Source organism: Tenrec ecaudatus, chromosome 6, assembly GCF_050624435.1.
Source record: "Tenrec ecaudatus isolate mTenEca1 chromosome 6, mTenEca1.hap1, whole genome shotgun sequence".
NCBI classification, from domain to species: Eukaryota; Metazoa; Chordata; class Mammalia; order Afrosoricida; family Tenrecidae; genus Tenrec; species Tenrec ecaudatus.
The window spans coordinates 24,122,013-24,139,797 of record NC_134535.1 but is presented as its reverse complement, the minus strand read 5'-3'; the positions used below and the strand labels follow the sequence as shown (position 1 = coordinate 24,139,797).

The window sequence follows — 17,785 nt, the reverse complement described above, 5'->3', positions numbered from 1 at the left end:
TTCCTCCGTGCATTACGTTTCCCTCCTTGTTTGGTGCGTCATGCTGGAGTCTGTATGCACTTTCTAGTTCTGTGGGGACACGGCCAATAACCTCCCCCTGGGTGGGGTAGTACCCTGTTCCCTACATGTCATCATCTCAGTTTCTCCCCACCCTGATTCTCACTCCTCCTTCCCCCTTTCCCCTTCTTTATGTTTAATCCATACACATGTTTTCTATAATATTGCTTCTTATATTTAAATTAACTGGAGATTTGCTTAATAATTATCTAAGAGGTCTATTAATGCTTTGTAACTTATTCAGATTATTTTTGTTTATTCTTTAAAAATTATTCCTTAATTTTAACAGTTTTATTGACCTAGGGGTGGTATTTCAGGATTATATAGTAATTCTATGTTTAACTGTTTGAGGACTTACATACCTTTTGGCGAGAAGTCGTCCGTCCATTAATGTATGTCTTTTTCCTGTATATTGTATATAACATGCTAGCTTCCTCTAGCTGGCTTCATGATAGTCACTCATCTCTGATTGTCAGCATTTGATTTATAGTGTGCCTTGGATTGATTTTCTTTGTGGGTTTCTGGTTGGGTAGCTTTTTGGGTTTGCAAATTAATGTTTTCCATGAAATTTGGGACAGCTTTGGGTAATATGTCATTGGTTTTTTTTTTCTGTTTTGTGTTTTCTTTCCCTCTTCATTAATTCCAATTACATGTATGTTGGACCTCTTTAAATTGTTTCATAGGCCTATTAGGTTTTTTTTTTAACCTGTTTTTCTTTCTTTTGTTTTTTAGAGTTGGTAATATTTATTGATTAATCTGTAAATTCACCAATTCTTCTATTCTTTCTAAGCTTCTGTTGAACCTACCCCACAGCTTTTGTTTTTATTGAAATTTTCATCTCTAGACTTTACTTAATTCAAGTTTTTGGATGAGAGTTCCTCTTAATTGTAACACATATTTTCATCAAACTCTTTGAGCACAGACACACACACACACACACACACACATTAGCTGCTTTGGTGATATGATGGTTAAATCCAACATCTGGATTCACTTGGAGATGGTTTCTTTTCTTCCTTTTTTCTTTTTTTTGATGTGTAGGGAGTCATATTTTCTTTTTCTAAGACAGCTTTTTTTTAACTTGTGGATGAAAAGCAGACCTTGTAGGTATATTCTTTTGGTGACTCTGGATTGGGTTTTGTTTTAGATGGCAATTTACTTACCTGGATTCATAGTATATACTTTGTCTCCCTGCGCAGCTGCTGATATCTGCTCTTATGAATTCCCACTGCTACTTTGTGTCTTAACCTTTGTATGTTTCCTCACTGCCTACCAAATTTGACAGTTTGTCCAGGCCTTGGACAGCGGATTTAGTTTGTTATCTCTGTGATTCTCTTTTTTTTAAAAGAATTTTTCAATTGCTCTGCCAACTTTAGCCTCTGTTCTCTGATACTTCAGGTCTGACTTTAGCTTTCTGCCACTTTACACACTTGAGTGCACCCAGTGAGGGAAACGTTCAAAGTTATAGCGCTGTTTCCTTCTAGTTCAGTCTTTCTATCTTATGTTCTATTTTGATCCCTTCCTGTGCTTTATTTTTTAAGTTGAGAAAGATTTTATTGAGTCAGGTAAAGAACTCCTGGGAGGGAAGGGAGAGCAGAGAAAGGGACAGAGGCAGGAGCCCCATAGGCAGTTCCAAGACCCAACAAGTTAGCTCAGGGAAATCTCCCCTTCCTGTGCTTTTGATGGACTCCCTGCAGTCTCTGTTGCCCATGTGTAGTTAAGCCATCAACCAGGAATTTGAGTTATTTAGACTCTGAATTGCTATTAGGTTTTTGGTTTTTTTTAAATACTTTTATTGGGGGTGTGTGTCTTATATCTCTTATCACAATCTATACATTCCTCCAGTGTGTCAAGCACATTTGCACATATGCCACCATCATCATTTTCAAAGCATTCTCTTCCCACTTGAGCCCCTGATATCTGCTTCCCATTTCTCCCCAGCCCCTCACAAACCCTTGATGAGTTATAGATTATTTTTTCCATACCTTACATCATCCTCCGTCACCCCTTACCCACTTTTCCATTATCCATCCCCCTGGGAGGGGTTCTAGATTGATCCTAGTGATCAGTTTCCCCTTTCAACCTCCACCCTCTCCTAATCCTCCTGGTATCTCTACTGTCCTTGTTGGCCCTGAGGAGTTTATGTATCCTGGATTCACTGTGTTGTAGGCTCTTATCTGTGGCAGTGCGCATGTTCTGGTCTATTCCAATTTGTAAGGTCGAATTAAGGTCATGATAGTGGGGTGAAGGAAGCACCAAAGAACTAGAGGAAAGTTGTGTGTTTCATTGGTGCTATACTGCATCCTGATTGCTTATCTCTTCCCTGTGACCCCTCTGTGAGGGGATGTCCAATGGCCATCTGTAGGTCTCCACTCCATGCACCCCACCCCCACCCCCAGTTCACCTTGGTTTATGGTTTTGTTCTGAGTCTTAGATGCCTGATACCTGATCCCATCGACACCTCATGATCACACAGGTTGGTGTGCTTCTTCCATGTGGACTTTGTTGCTTCTCAGCTAGATGGGCACTTGTTTATCTTCAAGCCTTTAAGACCTAATGTGCTATATATATCTTTTGGTAGCCGGGCATCATCAGCTTTCTTCACCACATTTACTTATGCATCCATTTTGTCTTTGGTGATCATGTTGGGAAGGTGAGCATCATAGAATGCCTGATTGTTAGAACAAAGTGTTCTTGTGTTAAGGGAGTACTTGAGTAGAGGCCCAAGGTCCATCTTCAACCTTAATTCTTTATATATAGATATGAGTACATAGTTCTATTCCCCTCTTGTTATATATATATTTACATATGTACATGCCTATATTTAGGCCTCTATAAATGTCCTTTGCTTCCTGATTCTTTCCTCTATTTCCTTTTACTTCCCTCTTGCCCCACCATCATGTTCGGCCTTCATTCAGGTGTAGTAATTCCTCGCTGCTACATTGCCCTTGATTGAGCCCCACTAGGCATCCTACAACCTTCCGTTTTATTTCACTTGTTGTTCTCTTGTCCCTGGGTTGGACCCCCTCCCCTTCCTTTCTCTACCTCCCCTTCTCCTTTGTCCCCCCGGAACCATTGGTCCCATTCTTTTCTTTTTGTTTTTTAATTAAAAAAATAATTTTATTGGGGGGTCTTTTACAGCTCTTATAACATTCCATACATCAATTGTATCAAGCATATTTTTATTTATGTTGCCATCTTCATTTCCAAAACATTTTCTACTTGAGCCCTTGTAGACTTGTTTTTTTTCTTTCTTTTAATCATTTTATTTGGGGCTTGTACAACTCTTACCACAATCCATACATACATCCATTGTGTCAAGCACATTTGTACATTTGTTTCCATCATCATTCTCAAAACATTTGCTTTCTGCTTGAGCCCTTGATATCAGCTCCTCCTTTTTTCCCCCTGCCGGCTCCCCCCTCCCTCATGAATCCTTGATAATTTACAAATTATTATTATTTTGTCATGTCTTACACTGTCGGACGTCTCCTTTCACCCACTTTGCTTTTGTCCATTCCCCAGGGAGGAGGTTTTATTTAGATCCATGTAATCGGTTCCCCCTTTCCACCCCACCCTCCCTCCACCCTTCCAGTATCACCACTCTCAGCACTGGTCCTGAAGGGATCATCCACGATGGAATCTGTACCAGTGTACGTCCTCTGGTTCAGCCGGATTTGTAAGGTAGAACTGGGATCATGATAGTGGGGGGTGGGGTGTGGAAGCATTTAGGAACTAGAGGAGAGTTGTATGTTTAACCGTTGCTACACCGTACCCTGACTAGCCCATCTCCACCCCAGGACCATTCTGTAAGGGGATGTCCTGTTGCCTGCAGATGGGTCTTGGATCCCCACTCTGCACTCCCCTTCATTCACAATGATTTGATTTTTTGTTCTTTGATGCCTGGTACCTGATCCGATTGATACCTCATGATCACATAGGCTGCTGTGCTTTCTTCTATGTGGGATTTGTCGCTTCTGAGCTAGATGGCCACTTGTTTACTCTCAGGTCCCTTTCTTTTCATCTCTGAATTATTTATCCTGCCTATCTTAAATAGACATGCAGATACATTAATAAGTGCAAAAACCAGGCAAAGCCAAATAATACAAGGAAGGAAGTCAAAACCAAGAAAGCAATAACAACAGCAAAGAACAAGCACAAAATTACAACAACAAAAAGAAAGCCACTGACAAAAATGGAAAAGCTTATAAATAGTTCAAGTTCTATTTGTTGGCCTTTGGGAGTGTTTTCCAGTCGAGTCTGATGGGGTGCCACAATCTGTTTCCTAAGTCTATTTTTGGTATTCCCTCGGGGTTTCATCAGTCTGCTGCCCCTGCTGCTCCACTGCATGCCCAGAGTGCCTCGCCCTAGCGTGATAGGCTAGATTGTGCACTGTTCCCACACTGTGTCTCCAGTGCTGTCCCCCACAGTGTCATGGTTCAGTGAGGGATGCTGTGTCCTGTGGTGGGGCTGGCCCGACAGTCCTCCCCGAGCAAGAATATGGTCCCCTGGGCTTGGTGGGCCAGGGTGTCCTCTCCTCCCTCTGCATCCATTTGTGTTTCTCCCGTGTACTGTAATCCAACGTGCCCCTCTCTCCAAGCTATAACCCAGTGCTGTCCTCTGAAGTGAAGTGGGTGGAGGATGTCCACATAGTTGGGATTGGGGCTGGCCCTGCAGACCTCTCTATTGGGTCCCTGGTACATGCCCGATATGTTGTTTTCATGTTTTGGCACATTGAGTTGAAGCCTGACCTCTCTCCCCCTCTCCTGTGGATTAGTGCCCTGCTCCCCAACTACCTGTGGCTCCCCCCCCTTTCCTCCTCTTATTTGGTTGACTGCCATATGTATCCCTGGATTTGGTCTGGCCCCTGCCATAGTTGCTGGACCTCGCCCCAGGGATGTATGTATGTAGTAGTTTTTCCTCTATGGCCTGTTCTTTTAGCTTTTCCTCCATGGCCTGTTTTTTTTTTTAAGCTTACCTCAGTGGACTCATGCTGTACTTGTCCTTTTATACTTGACTTATTTCACCTACCATGACTATCTCCAGTTCTTCCTACGCGGCAATGTGCTTCATGCTTTCATCACTACATTTTGGAGACCTGTAGTACTCCATTGTATGTATGTACCACAGTTTTTTTTAACCCATTTGTCTGTTGTGGACATTTGAATTGTTTCCAAGGCCTTGTGATTGTGAACTGTGCTGCGATGAACATTGGAGCACAGATAATCTGGCCGTGGCTTGTTTCTTGCCTCTTCTGGGTATATGCCCAGTAGGGGGATTGCTGGGTCGTATGGTAGCTCCATCTCCATTTGTTTTAGATATCACCAAATCAATTCCCATAATGGCTATACATACCTACAGGTCCACCAGCAGTGGACGAGCATTCCTATTTTCCCATGGCTAATGATTGGTAACATTTTCTCATATGTTTATTGGTCATTCGGATTTCTGCCCTTGTGAAACTTCTGTTCAGGTCCTTTGCCCACCTCTTTAGTGGACAGTTGCTACTAGGGTTTTGCCTTTAAATTTCAAGCTCCTTCTGCAATCCTTAACTCTTAACTTCCAGCACTTCAATTGTTAGGTAGCAGAATAGGGATAGAGTGGGTGTCCCTCCCATGTCTGCACAAGGCCCCTACTGGAGGTTGGGAAGGAATCAGGCAAGCATTAAACACCTAGGAGGACCCTTTAACTGGGCATGCTCCAATTTAATGACCCCCAACCACCTCCACCTCACCTCCCTGCCAGGTGGGCTTGATTCAGCTAATGGGGTCAACCAATACCTTTGACCATTCCTCCCCAGGTTTAAAGTACCGTAACAACGGGCCCTTCTGCCCTTCTCCCTTTGACCCTGCTTCCATGTCCACTCAGCTGTGCCACAGTTTCTCTGGCCTCTGGTCACCACGTGTGGGCTTGCAGTCCCATGAGTTTGTGCATGTTCAGTTGTAAGCCTCAGTATGGCTTACATGCGGTTTGATATGTTTCCCTGAAATAGTGTGTACTCCATTAAGACTGTATAACCTGAAACTTCTCTCGTCCTTTATAAAAACCCACTTGGTTTACAAACCAGGCTTCAGTGTGAATTCTTTCTCTTGCGAAGCCAACAACAAGTATTTCCCACTTGAGAAACCTCACACAGTCATCTCTGTTTCTGCAGCTACAGTCACAGGACTTTGTCAGTGCTCTTGGGTCAGCAAGCTTGCAATAGATCATGTTAAAAATATGTCAGTGTAGAGCTATTCGGGTCAGAAGTAATAATTACACTACTCACCTACGAATGTAGTCATAGGCATTGATAAATGTAGTAGCATTTATCAAGAGCCAGAATCTCCCAAAAGACATCTTCCTATCCAACAGTGTGATCTTTGGCCACTTCTGTTTGTGCTTTCTGATGCTTCATGGATGAGACAACTCAAGGATGAAGGATCCTGGAGCTTATGTAATATAGACCAGAGGGTGTATGTGCTTAGTGGCATGTGTGAGGAAAGGGTCAGGCACACCTGGCCTGGCCACCTGGTTACGAGGGCAGGGAAGTGTATTTTGTTCAAGGGCATACAACATAGTCATCCTGTGAACAAGGTGCACAAGATATATTTTCTAAGTTTGCATTTTCTGATTAATGTACAGTGGATTAGAAAAAAACGCTAAGGGGTCAGCTTCTTTGGTACATTATTGGATGTGACCATAGTCATGGGGATGATGGGACTACTGAGGTGCCATTTGGCAAGAGACCAGAAAAGCGATAGCCACCTAGAAATCGTAGAAAGGGGCCTTTGGTGAGGAGCGGGGGCTAGTGGGTAGGGAGCAGAGGTGGTGCAGTCCCAGCTTCTTTATTTCAGAGAACGATCTGGGCTCAAGACCTTACCTTAGGTAGTCCAGCTGGGAATTATAGAAGCCGATTGTAATCCCAGCCGGACTACAAACTCTATTCATACCCTTCTTGTTGCAGTTCCTTTAAAACAGGATCGTCACCTAGCTTCTTTAGTGTTTTGGTGCTTTCCAGTATGTGTACATAGTTTTGAAGCTTTTATTTAATGTTCTATATTTGTTCATTGTGGAGGTCCACATGATCTCTCATTCTTCCCCATTTTACAGCAAGTGACAGGGCCTGAAATATCCACAAACTCACAGTCTTATCCTATTGTTGCAGTTCTTTGTTTTTTTTGTTGTTTTTTTGTTGCAGTTCTTTATAACTTAAATTCTCTTCTAGTTTCTGCCTGCCTTTTCTTTTTTCCAGTATCTTTACATGATTTGTCTTTAAGATTTGATCTAATCTTTTATAGTTATCATTGGGGTTCTTGGGGTCAATTCTCTCTCCAACAATAAGGATATCTTAGAGGTTGCAAAGTCTTCAGTAATTATAAGTAACTGAATTTAAGGGTATAAAACTTATTAAATACCCTGGTTTAAGGTTTGTGTGTTAAGGAAAAATGCAATACCTATGCAAGATTTGATGTCAAGTTTTCTCCAATCCTGCTCATCTTGTTGAATGGTCTATAACTGTATTTTAGGCCAGTTAATGGCAAAATCAACTGCTTTGTTATGTTGCTGTTAGTTGCTTAACATTTTACTGGATCTTTTTGCCCTTAATCCTTTGTTCGACATTTGATATTGTCACGGTAAATATTTACTAAGCTTCAAAATTTTAACTGTGTAGCTTGAGTCAATAGGGATGTCGGTGTGGGATCAACAGAAGACAATTAGCCCATGCTCTAGACTTCAGGAGACGTCATGATTGATTAGTACCTTCTGACAGATGTATTCAGGGGAATGAGATAAATATTCCATGAATGCAAACTGTAGATAGTATGTTTTTATCAATTCATAAAAGCTCTTTTCCCCAACAACTGTGATAACTGTCATTTATTCATAGTTTCTTAGTGGCACCAAGTATGTTAAATACCATACTTGAGTTTTCTTTTTATTTGGCAATTCTCTGTTCTCAAAGAGCAGAGCAAGATACTGCTATTGGACGATGATCTATATTTTTGCTTGGTGTGTAAAGTAGATTATTTTTATGTACATAGAATCACTGAAATAAAGATAACCGGGCATTTAACTGTTTATTCTGTTGTACAGGTGCAGTTGCTAGCCAAGAAGATAATCTATTCATATTTGAATTTGTTAGTAAATTCAAAGAATGACCTGGCTTTGGCTTATATTCTAAATATTCCTGATAGAGGACTTGGAAGAGAAGCCTTCACAGACCTGAGACATGCTGCTCAAGAGAAGCAGATGCCCATCTTTCTGGTATGAACACAGTATAATTTGAAGAATTTTCAGAGACTGATTTTGATCAGAAGAACTTCAGGAAATCTATTTTCTTCTTGTGTATTTGAAATCCATGGTGTTTTTATTTTCTACTGAATCCTTTTAGTTTGGCAAGGCAGCAGTTCTCTAAGTCACTGTTTTTTACATGTGTCCTATAGAATACTGACACTGGTAAATGATTGTGAATGTATCTAAGGGCAAAAATTTACTCTTAAAAGTCCTTTGAATAAATACTTACAAGGGAAAACCTTTTGGGAGTAATTTATACCCCTCTTGGATGTTCATAATGCATATTTATATTTCAAAAGCTTGGCAAAGACCTGCCAGAGAAATCTATTTTAGATTATTTTTTCAACTTATCCATTGTTTCCTAGTTTACTTGACTATCCCCACAGTATTAATATTATATATATATAAAAATTCCCCTGCCATTGAGTTGATTCCGACTCATCTCAACACTATAGGACAGAGGAGAACTTGCTCCTTGGGGCTCTTGAGACTGTAGATCTTTACAGGCACAGCCAGCCTCATTGTTCTCTTGAAGACCAGCTTGTGGGTTCGAACCACCAACCTTGAACTTAGCAGAAGACTGCCTAACCCAAAGGGCCACCAGGACATATTAGAATACACCGTGGAAAATATTGCTTCAATATAGACACACTCATGCAATAGCCATGTCACATAAGACTTCCTGATAACCCTAGAATGTGATAGCTAGATGGGAGGTAGTGAGTACAAGTTGATTTTATAAGTTAAGTAGCTAAGGTGTGGAAAGAGTAAATTACTTTTGAGTCAATTTTCTTTATCCAACAGATCAGTTAACACTGAAAACCCCATTGTTCCGCAAAACGGTTCCACAGAATATATTTATAAAAATGAGTCTTTATAACTAATGATGATATTCCCCTTAACTTGCTTCCGTTTTTACGTGTAGCTGGCTCTCATCCTACCCTCTTTACTGACGTAGCCTGTTTCTGCCACCGTGTGCTTCTGGGTCACAGTGTGTTGTGTGTTGCACAAAGTGCTTCGCTTTATCTGCATACCCTGAATTCATATGATGTACCTCGCTTCATAAAGTAAAAGCTAGTTTTAATTTACGAAACCACTAGATATCGCTTCATCATTTGTTCTAACTCGTAGGTGGCCACGTCATTCATTCGAACCATACAGCTTGGAGGAAAAGGATATGCACCCTCTCCATCCGATCCCTTAAGGATGCACGTGAAAGGATTGTCTAATTTTATTAATTTCATGGATAAATTAGGTGAGATTCTTGGAGAAATCCCAAATCCAAGGTAATGACTTTTCTTAAATTACAAATGCTTACCTTTAAAGCTTCACAGAATCAGAGACAGGAATATAAGAGATAAGAATTGCGCCAGCCTCAGACCAGCAGAAGGGAGAAGAAACATCATAATTTCTAGATACATACACTATAATTGCTTGGGCTTTGCCTCCAAATTTCTAGCAAGTTTGGTTTTTGAAAGTTTAGCCAAAGTCAAAAGGCATGTTCAAATTAAGTTGTGTTAAAAAGAAGATTTATCATTTATTGAGAACAAAACACAAATTTTGGGAGGATTGGATGGTACCTAATAGATAATTGTTTTAAACTTTTTATTTAGAGATAAAGGAAACCGCTGTGAACTATGAGGAAGGAAATGTATAAAGATGTGATGAGTGTTCTATTTCGTTAGCTTAAAGAGTTTCTTATGTGTAAATCTTTGAATCATCTGTAATTTTTGTTTATTTTGGATTAAGGAGGGTTGTTTTTCCTTGCCTGATGTGTATTTGCATTTTGGGTATATTGGAGGGTGAAAAATTTCTAGATACATTTTTGGGGGTGGAAGGAAGTGAGTTATCAAAAATCGTTGCTGGTGAGTCAATTCTGACTCATAGTGATCCTGCAGGTTAGGCAAAGCTGCTTCCTTGAAGTGGTTATATGTGGTAGCATACCTGGTAGGTCCTTGCTAGTCGGCAAGCGATCGCATGCTCCTCGTAAAAGTAGCTGCATTTACTGAACCCTGGTGGCTTAGTGGGGGACGCAAGGCATGCCGTTCAAAACCACCGAGCGTCCTGTGGGGGAAAGATGAGGAGTTCTACTCCCGGAGAGGGATTCAGTGTCAGAAACGCACAGGGCGGTTCTGTTCTGTCTTTGGGGTTAGTGGGAGTTGGAATGAACTCCATGGCAGTGAGTTTGGTTCTTGAGTTTTGTTACTGTGTGTCAGAGGGTACCTTGGGTGGCAAAAATGGTTATGGGCTTGAGGACTAACTGCAAGATCAATGGTTCAAACCCTCTCTAGCAGTGGATCTCAACCTTAATGCCACGATTCTTTCATACAGTTTCTCATGTTGTGGTGAAGCCCCAACCATAACATTATTTTCACTGTTACCATAACTGTCATTTTGCTACTGTTATGAATTGGGCAACCCCAGTGAAGGGGTCGTGACCCACAGGTTGAGAACCGCTGCTCTAGAGGGTCCACAGAAGACAGGCCTGGCAATCTGTTTCACAGGCTGGAAGTCTATGGAGCAATTCTGCTCTGTGAACCAGGGGTGACCATAGGCTGTAACTGTCATAGCGACAACTCACAGTGACGATAACAATACTATCTGTACTCAAACATTCACCTTTTTGCTTGGGCTGCATCACTGTTCTCTTGAGTTTCCATTCTGTCTCCACGCTTACCTTGGCCCATCTCCTTGCTGCTGCCAGAGTGATCTTTTCTAAAACTGGAGACCTTACTCACCTGGTCATAACCCTGCGCTGTTTTTTACATTCGATACAGGACTTTAGCAAGTATCAGACCAGTAATATATCATTAATAGAAACCTTAGTATAATGTACAGAGTTATAAATGAGTGGATTTTTATTACTTGGCAGATAATGTGCTGATATGACCAAAACCCAGCCATCACTGAGTGCAAGGGCAGATGAGGAGCAACTAGGAAAGAAATGGAAAATGACTTGACTCTGTCAGTCATCGCCCCACTGCATTTTGTCCTTCAGGCCACCTGACCTTTAGTGTGGTTGTACTGTCACACTTTGCCAGTAGGTGCCACCACACAATGCTGCTTTACTCTTATACCTGGAAAGTGTCTTAAATGAGAGGTTGTAGGCTCTACGCACTCCCGTGAGTTCAAATAGACTTGGAAGGCATGGGATTGTTCATGTTGTTGGCTTTTAAGTTATGCATAAATTAGTTTCCTATCACTTTAATAAGTTAAAAAATTTAGAAAATAATTTTATTAGGGCCTCATACAATTCTTATCACAATCCATCCATACATCAATTGTGTAAAGCACATTTGTACATTTGTTGCCCTCCTCATTCTCAAAACATTTGCTCTCCACTTAAGCCCCTGGCATCAGCTCCTCATATTACCCCCCTCCCTCTCTGCTACCCCCAATCTCATGAACCCTTGATAATTTATAAATTATTATTTTGTCGTGTCTCACACTATCCGACATCTCCTTTCACCCACTTCTCTGTTGCCTGTCCTCCAGGGAGGAGGTTATATGTAGATCCCTATAATCGATTCCCCAAGTTTTAATTTTTATATTTCAAGTAATTTACACAACAAAAATTTTAACTCTCACCTGCATGATCTATATTGGATTAAATATCATGCATGTATAGCATTTTTAAAACATTTTATGTGACATCTTCAATCACATTTAATTTTTAGAGAGAAAGTTAATTAGCAAACAGTTAGCAAATTGTTGAAGATAGTAGAGAAGAGCCAGTCCCTTGTTGGTGGTGCACACTTTTAATGCCCTCAGCTGGTGACTGCAGGTTTGGAGCTTTGAGCTCACCAGATGCATGTCAGAAGAAAGGCCTAGGGATTGATATTTTAAAATTGCCCTTGGGAACTCTGTGCAGCACATTGTGCACTGACCTATATTGAATTGTCCTGAGTTAGAATCCACAGTGGCAGCTGGTTGCTGGTTTAATAGTAGTAGAAGGTAGTTCATATTTACGCTAACATTTACCAATCATTTCTCTGTGATATTGTTTTCTTGTAGCTATTTTGTTTTGTTACAAGCTGAAGAATTCTAGTTTCTTTTATATTTTCTTTGGTAGTTTCCTTTTTTCCCTTTATTCCCCTTGGTTCTGGTGTGATAAAATTAAGAGTCAAAAGCTATAGTTTAACTTTTTCTAAACACTTGCTTTTCTGCAATAATTGTAATAAAATTTGAGGACACACCTTCCTGATTGCCTCCTTCTTCCTTCCCCCTTCCTCTCCGCTCGAACTCCCTCTAAAGCTTTAGTTCATGTGCAACACCAAACCCACTGCCATCAAATCAGTTTCCACTCACGGTGGCCCAATAGGACAAAGTAGGCTGCAGGTCGTCATGGAAACCAGGGTCAGTAACAGTGAGGACACAGCCCTTGGACCTTGGCAACACCTCTCTGCAGCCAGTAGCCAAGTCTGTCCCCAGGCCTCAGCCGCTCAGCCACGTGGTCTTTGGGCCTTGACTCCACGGAACACGAAGCCAGCCCTCTGTGCTCGGCCTCACTGTCTGCTCTCGTGGTCGCCGTGCCTCAGCCTCTGCCCGCGGCCTCCCGCACTTCAGACAGAGAGCTCCAACGGCAGCACTACAGCCTCTCCTTCCAACGTTCCTGGAGTTTCCTCTCTTCCTGCCCAGACAGCCCCCTTTTATAGAACATTGTTCTTTTGTTTGCTGCACGCGAGGTTGCTAGGGGTTGGAACTGACACCACAGCACCTGACAACAACAATAACAGCAGCATTGATAGAAAGATTGGTGTTTCAAAGCCACCGCCATGGAAGAAACATCTGACAACCTTTTCTATAGAGGCCGTGCCAAGAAAGCCCTACGGACCAGTTATCCTGTACCACATGACGTCACCATGCGTCCACATTAGCTTGAACACAAGGAATAAAAGATGGTGAAAGTTCCCATGAACATTTTGAAGCTCCCTCCTATGGCGACACACTAGTCATGGCACGGGGGACATTGTTTTATTTATTTGCCACGAGTCAACATGTAGATCTGGGCAAGCATCAGAAATCAAAGTTTGGTAATTCATTTTCTAAACAGTTTGAAAAGTGGGCAAATTTGTTCCTGTACAGAGAGTCAGAAAAGGTCAACTGCTCCCTGATTGTCATTCGAAGCACGTTTTGTCTATTCTTGTAATTTGCCTTAAGATGCATGTTCATATTTTATTATTAGTTTGAATCTTTTCCAGGGCCATTTTCCATTAGCTATTTCCATAAAAAAGTACATAGTGTGAATTACATTTCATCGTGGCTGTGTTCCATGTAGTGCATTTCTGTGTTCATTCACTGAAAATGAAAAACGTCAACGAAATAGGTAATAACTTCAGATGTGCATGCATTCTTAGAGTTTGCTCAGACTTCTGATTATATGAGTATAGGTACCCTAGTTGACTTTGCATTGAAAAGATTTCAAAATGAACATTAAAAAAAAGAAAGCTTCCTGAGTATGAGGAATAAGCAGGCAAGTTCAGGCTACCCGCCAGGTGAAAGGACAACCAGAGAAGGAAGCCCTGCACAGGAGTCAGCTTTTGTTCCGCAGGCTTTTGCTGAGTTGGCGGGTCTGCTTTTATAGCCTCTTTCATGGACTGAATTTTCTTCCCCCCAAAATGATTGTGATAAATTAAAACCTATTTTGTAAGTGCATTCTGTATTACACTTTCTTTGTTATGTTAATGAGACAGTATTAGTGAAGGATATGTCTCAATCGCTTCTGAGATATAAAAGAGATTAAACAAAGTGAGCAAGCAGAAATTGATTGAGTCGGGGGTGGGAGGGGGATAGGGGGCAGGACTGCTCAGAGATGTCACACATCATAAGCGTCTTGGGGGGGGGGGGCAGGGTAAGGAACAAAGATATTCTGCCAGAGCCAAGAGAGAGAGAGAGAGAGAGAGAGAGAGAGAGAGAGATGCCTTTCCTAGGGCTGTTCTCTGAATTCACTTGTCCAGTCTCCCATCTGTGTAAAAATAAGTTTCTGTTTGTTCAAGCTATCCATTTGTAGAATTTCAGGCTATCCATTTGTAGAATTTCAAGCTATCCATTTGTGGAATTTGTCTTAAACAATACTAGGTAACTAAACCAGATTTTAAAATCTCAGGAGAAATCCCAAGGATTATTCAAAGGGTGGACACACTGACCCTTAAAGGGCTGTGGTGTCCATGTAAAGATAAACTAAAAATAGGGACATTGCCTTTATCTGACAAAAGGTTTCTAGAAAACTAAATGGTAAGATATTTTAGTGTTCTATTTATGATTAAGAACAAGAATTCCTGTTATCATAATTTCCTTTCAGTATATTATTGGATATTCTTGCCAGGGCAGTAAGGCAAGAAAACAGAAATAAGAAGTATAATAATAACAAAGGAAGAAAGAAAAACCCAATGTTTGATGATGTCACCAATGTGTATCTAGAATATATATTTTTAAATGATTTCATTCGGGGTAGAATACTCCTAATAATATAAAGTTAGATTTTTTTCTAAAACCAATTTATCGGCAGACAATGCAAACATCACATCATTCTATAATTCAGTCATATGAAGCAGTGTTGTACAGTTGCTACCACAACCAGTTTCCAAACATCCTCTTCCTTCTTGAGCTCCTTGAGAATCATCTTCCTTTCCCTCCCCTCCCCACGGTTCCCCACAGCAATCCCTATGCTACTTGCTCGCTATAGGCTCATCAATCCTGCGTTTCACATAGCAAACACCAGAAAAACAGATAAGCAAAATTCAACAGGATCACCCTCAGTGACAAAATACATGTGAGATAAACCCCAATATGTAAAAAACAACAACAAAAGCACAGAAAATGTTGAAAACCAGGTCAGGCCCTACATGCATCAAAGGGTGTTGGCAGGGGCAATCAATTTGACAGGTTTTTAGCCATTCAAGTCCAATTTATCATTTTGATTTCCTATAGTCATCTCTCCAATGCCCTCTATTTGGTAACTGATTTCTTAACATTAAGAGTTTAACAATGGTGAGGCTAGAACTAGGCGGTACCCACCTACGAGTCTAAACACACTAGACAGAGTGGGGGAGAAATGTGGAATACAATTCAAAATCATAAAAAAGACGGGGCTTGGGTGTGGGAAGCCGCAGCTCTCGCCGCCATTACAAGATGGCGCCGGGCAGTCAGGGCGGTGGCCCAGTTAAGTGGTAAACAACCACTTAGCGCATGCGCACTGCTTAGATGACGTAGTCATAACTCCACCCTGGAGTATGCTAATAAGGGCTCTGCGAACGCACCAATCAATGCACAGCACGTCCCCATAGAGCGCATATAAGCAGCAGTAGTTTGGGGCTTCGGGGTCTTTTTCCGCATCTGCAAATCGAACCCACATTAAACACCTGTGGAAGAATCCTGTTGTGGCGCGTCCTTCTTGCTGGCGAGACTGAGCACGCGACACTTGGAGGTCTGATAGAGACTGGTGGAACTCCTGAAACCGCAACCCATCGTCGTCCTTCCAGGCTGGAAATAAACTTACCCCACGACTCCATTGTCAGCCAAACAATTGTTGTTAGGTGCCCTTGAGCTGATTCTGGCTTGTAGTGACCCCGTGTGTGACAGAACGAAACACCGCCCACTGTCGCGCCATCCTCACAACTGTTCTTAATGATTGAGCTCATTGATGTGGCCAATGGATCAATCTATCTTGTTGAAGGTTGATGCATTTGAATTGAAAGTACCATGCATTGCTAAAAGGACAAATCAGTCTATCTTGAAAGAAGTATGGCCAGAGCGTTCCTTCGAAGCAAGTATTTATGACTTTGCCCTACATACTTGGGACATATTGTCAGGAGAGACCAATCCCTGGAGAAGGCCATCATGTTTGGTAAAGTGGAAGGGTGGCCAAAAAGGAAGGCCCTCAACGAGATGGATGGACACAATGACTGCATCAGTGGATTCAGGCACAGGAACAATTGTGAAGATGGCACAGGACCGTGCACTGTTTCCTTCTGTGTGTAGAAGGCTCCTGTGGGTCTGAACCAACTCAATGCACCTAACAGCGACAGTGTGGTACTTTCAATGTCCTTCACCAGGACTATTCTTCTTCAGTCTTCCTTATTCAATGCCCTGTTTTCTTTCCCATGCATATGAGGTGATGGAAAATATCATGGCTTAGGTCAGGCACACCATATCCTTCAAGGTCACATCCTTGCTTTTCAGTACTTCAAGGAGGTCTTGGGCAGCACATTTACCCAATGCGATGCATCGTTTGACCTCTTGGCTTCCATGAGCATTGTTTGTGGATCTAAGCAAGACAAAATCCTTGACATCTTCCATCTTTTCTCCATTTAGCATGATGTTACTTATTAATCCAGTCACGGGACTTTGGTTTTCTGTACATTGAGTTGTAATCCATACTGAAGGCTATCATCCTTCATCTTCATCAGCGAGTGCCTGAGGTCGTCCTCACTTTTAGGAAGCATGGTGTGTCATCTGCATATCCAGTCCCGACACTGCGTTCTTCTTCATGTGATTGAGCTTCTCTGATTATGTGCTCAGCATACAGTTTGAGTAAATATGGTGAGAGGATGCCGCCCTGACGCACTCCTTTCTGCAGTATCCCTTGTCTGTTCATACAACTACCTTTTCATCGATGTCCAGGTTCCAGTGAGCACAGTGTAGTCTTCTGGGATTCCCATTCTTCTCACAGCTACCCATAGTTCATGTTGGTTCAGAGTCCAATGCCTTAGTAGAGTAAAGCAAGTTATTCTCTGCTCTCAACCATGTTCCATCTGACATCAGCAGTAATAGTCCTTGTTCCATGTTTGTCTTCTGAATTTGTCTGGAACGTTTAGAAGCTCCCTGTTAATCTGCTGCAATTGTTATTTGGTACTCTCCAGCAAAATTTTACTTGCATGTGATATTAATAATATTCTATAATTTAAGCATTCTATTGGGTAGCTGTGTTAGTCTGGGTTGACTAGAGAAATAAATCCAGAGATACTCATATGTGTATAGGAAAGAGCTTTATATAAAGAGTAATTGTATATTAAGGAAACAGCCCAGCCTAATCCAGATTGTCCATAAGTCTGATATTAGCTCATATGTCCGATACCAGTGTATAAATTCCTCTTCAGACTCACAGAACACATGCAATGATGCCGAATGCAGGAAGATCACAGGCCACTGGGTGGGAAGTCTTATGGATCCAGTGGCAGTGGACGCATCTCAGCGCCGGCATGGGTCTCCATGCGGCTCCTCTAGCTCCAGGGCTCTAGCTCCATCAGCGTGGCTCCACGTGGTTTGTCATTAGGAATGTGTAGCAGAGAGTGTCTGTCCTCCAGTGAGCTATTTATCTCAATAGTGCCTCCAAATGAGGTCATCAAGCTGTGGTATCCAGACAGCCTCCAACTTTATTTCTTGATTAATGAAAACTTTCTTGGAAAATGCTTTTGCACTGGTCTGTCTTGTGTCAGTCAAAGAATTTCAC

General features: G+C 41.7%; 1 protein-coding gene across 4 annotated transcripts in view; it reads left to right on the top strand.

The window, feature by feature from the left end:
• Positions 1–17,785, top strand: part of PARPBP (PARP1 binding protein) — a 92,652-nt gene that overhangs the window by 40,516 nt on the left and 34,351 nt on the right. For all 4 annotated transcript variants that reach the window (XM_075551088.1, XM_075551087.1, XM_075551089.1 and 1 more), the window contains 2 exons: positions 8,134–8,304; positions 9,466–9,620. In XM_075551088.1, the coding sequence (XP_075407203.1) occupies positions 8,134–8,304; positions 9,466–9,620 (326 nt within the window). The remainder of the gene's footprint in view (positions 1–8,133; positions 8,305–9,465; positions 9,621–17,785) is intronic.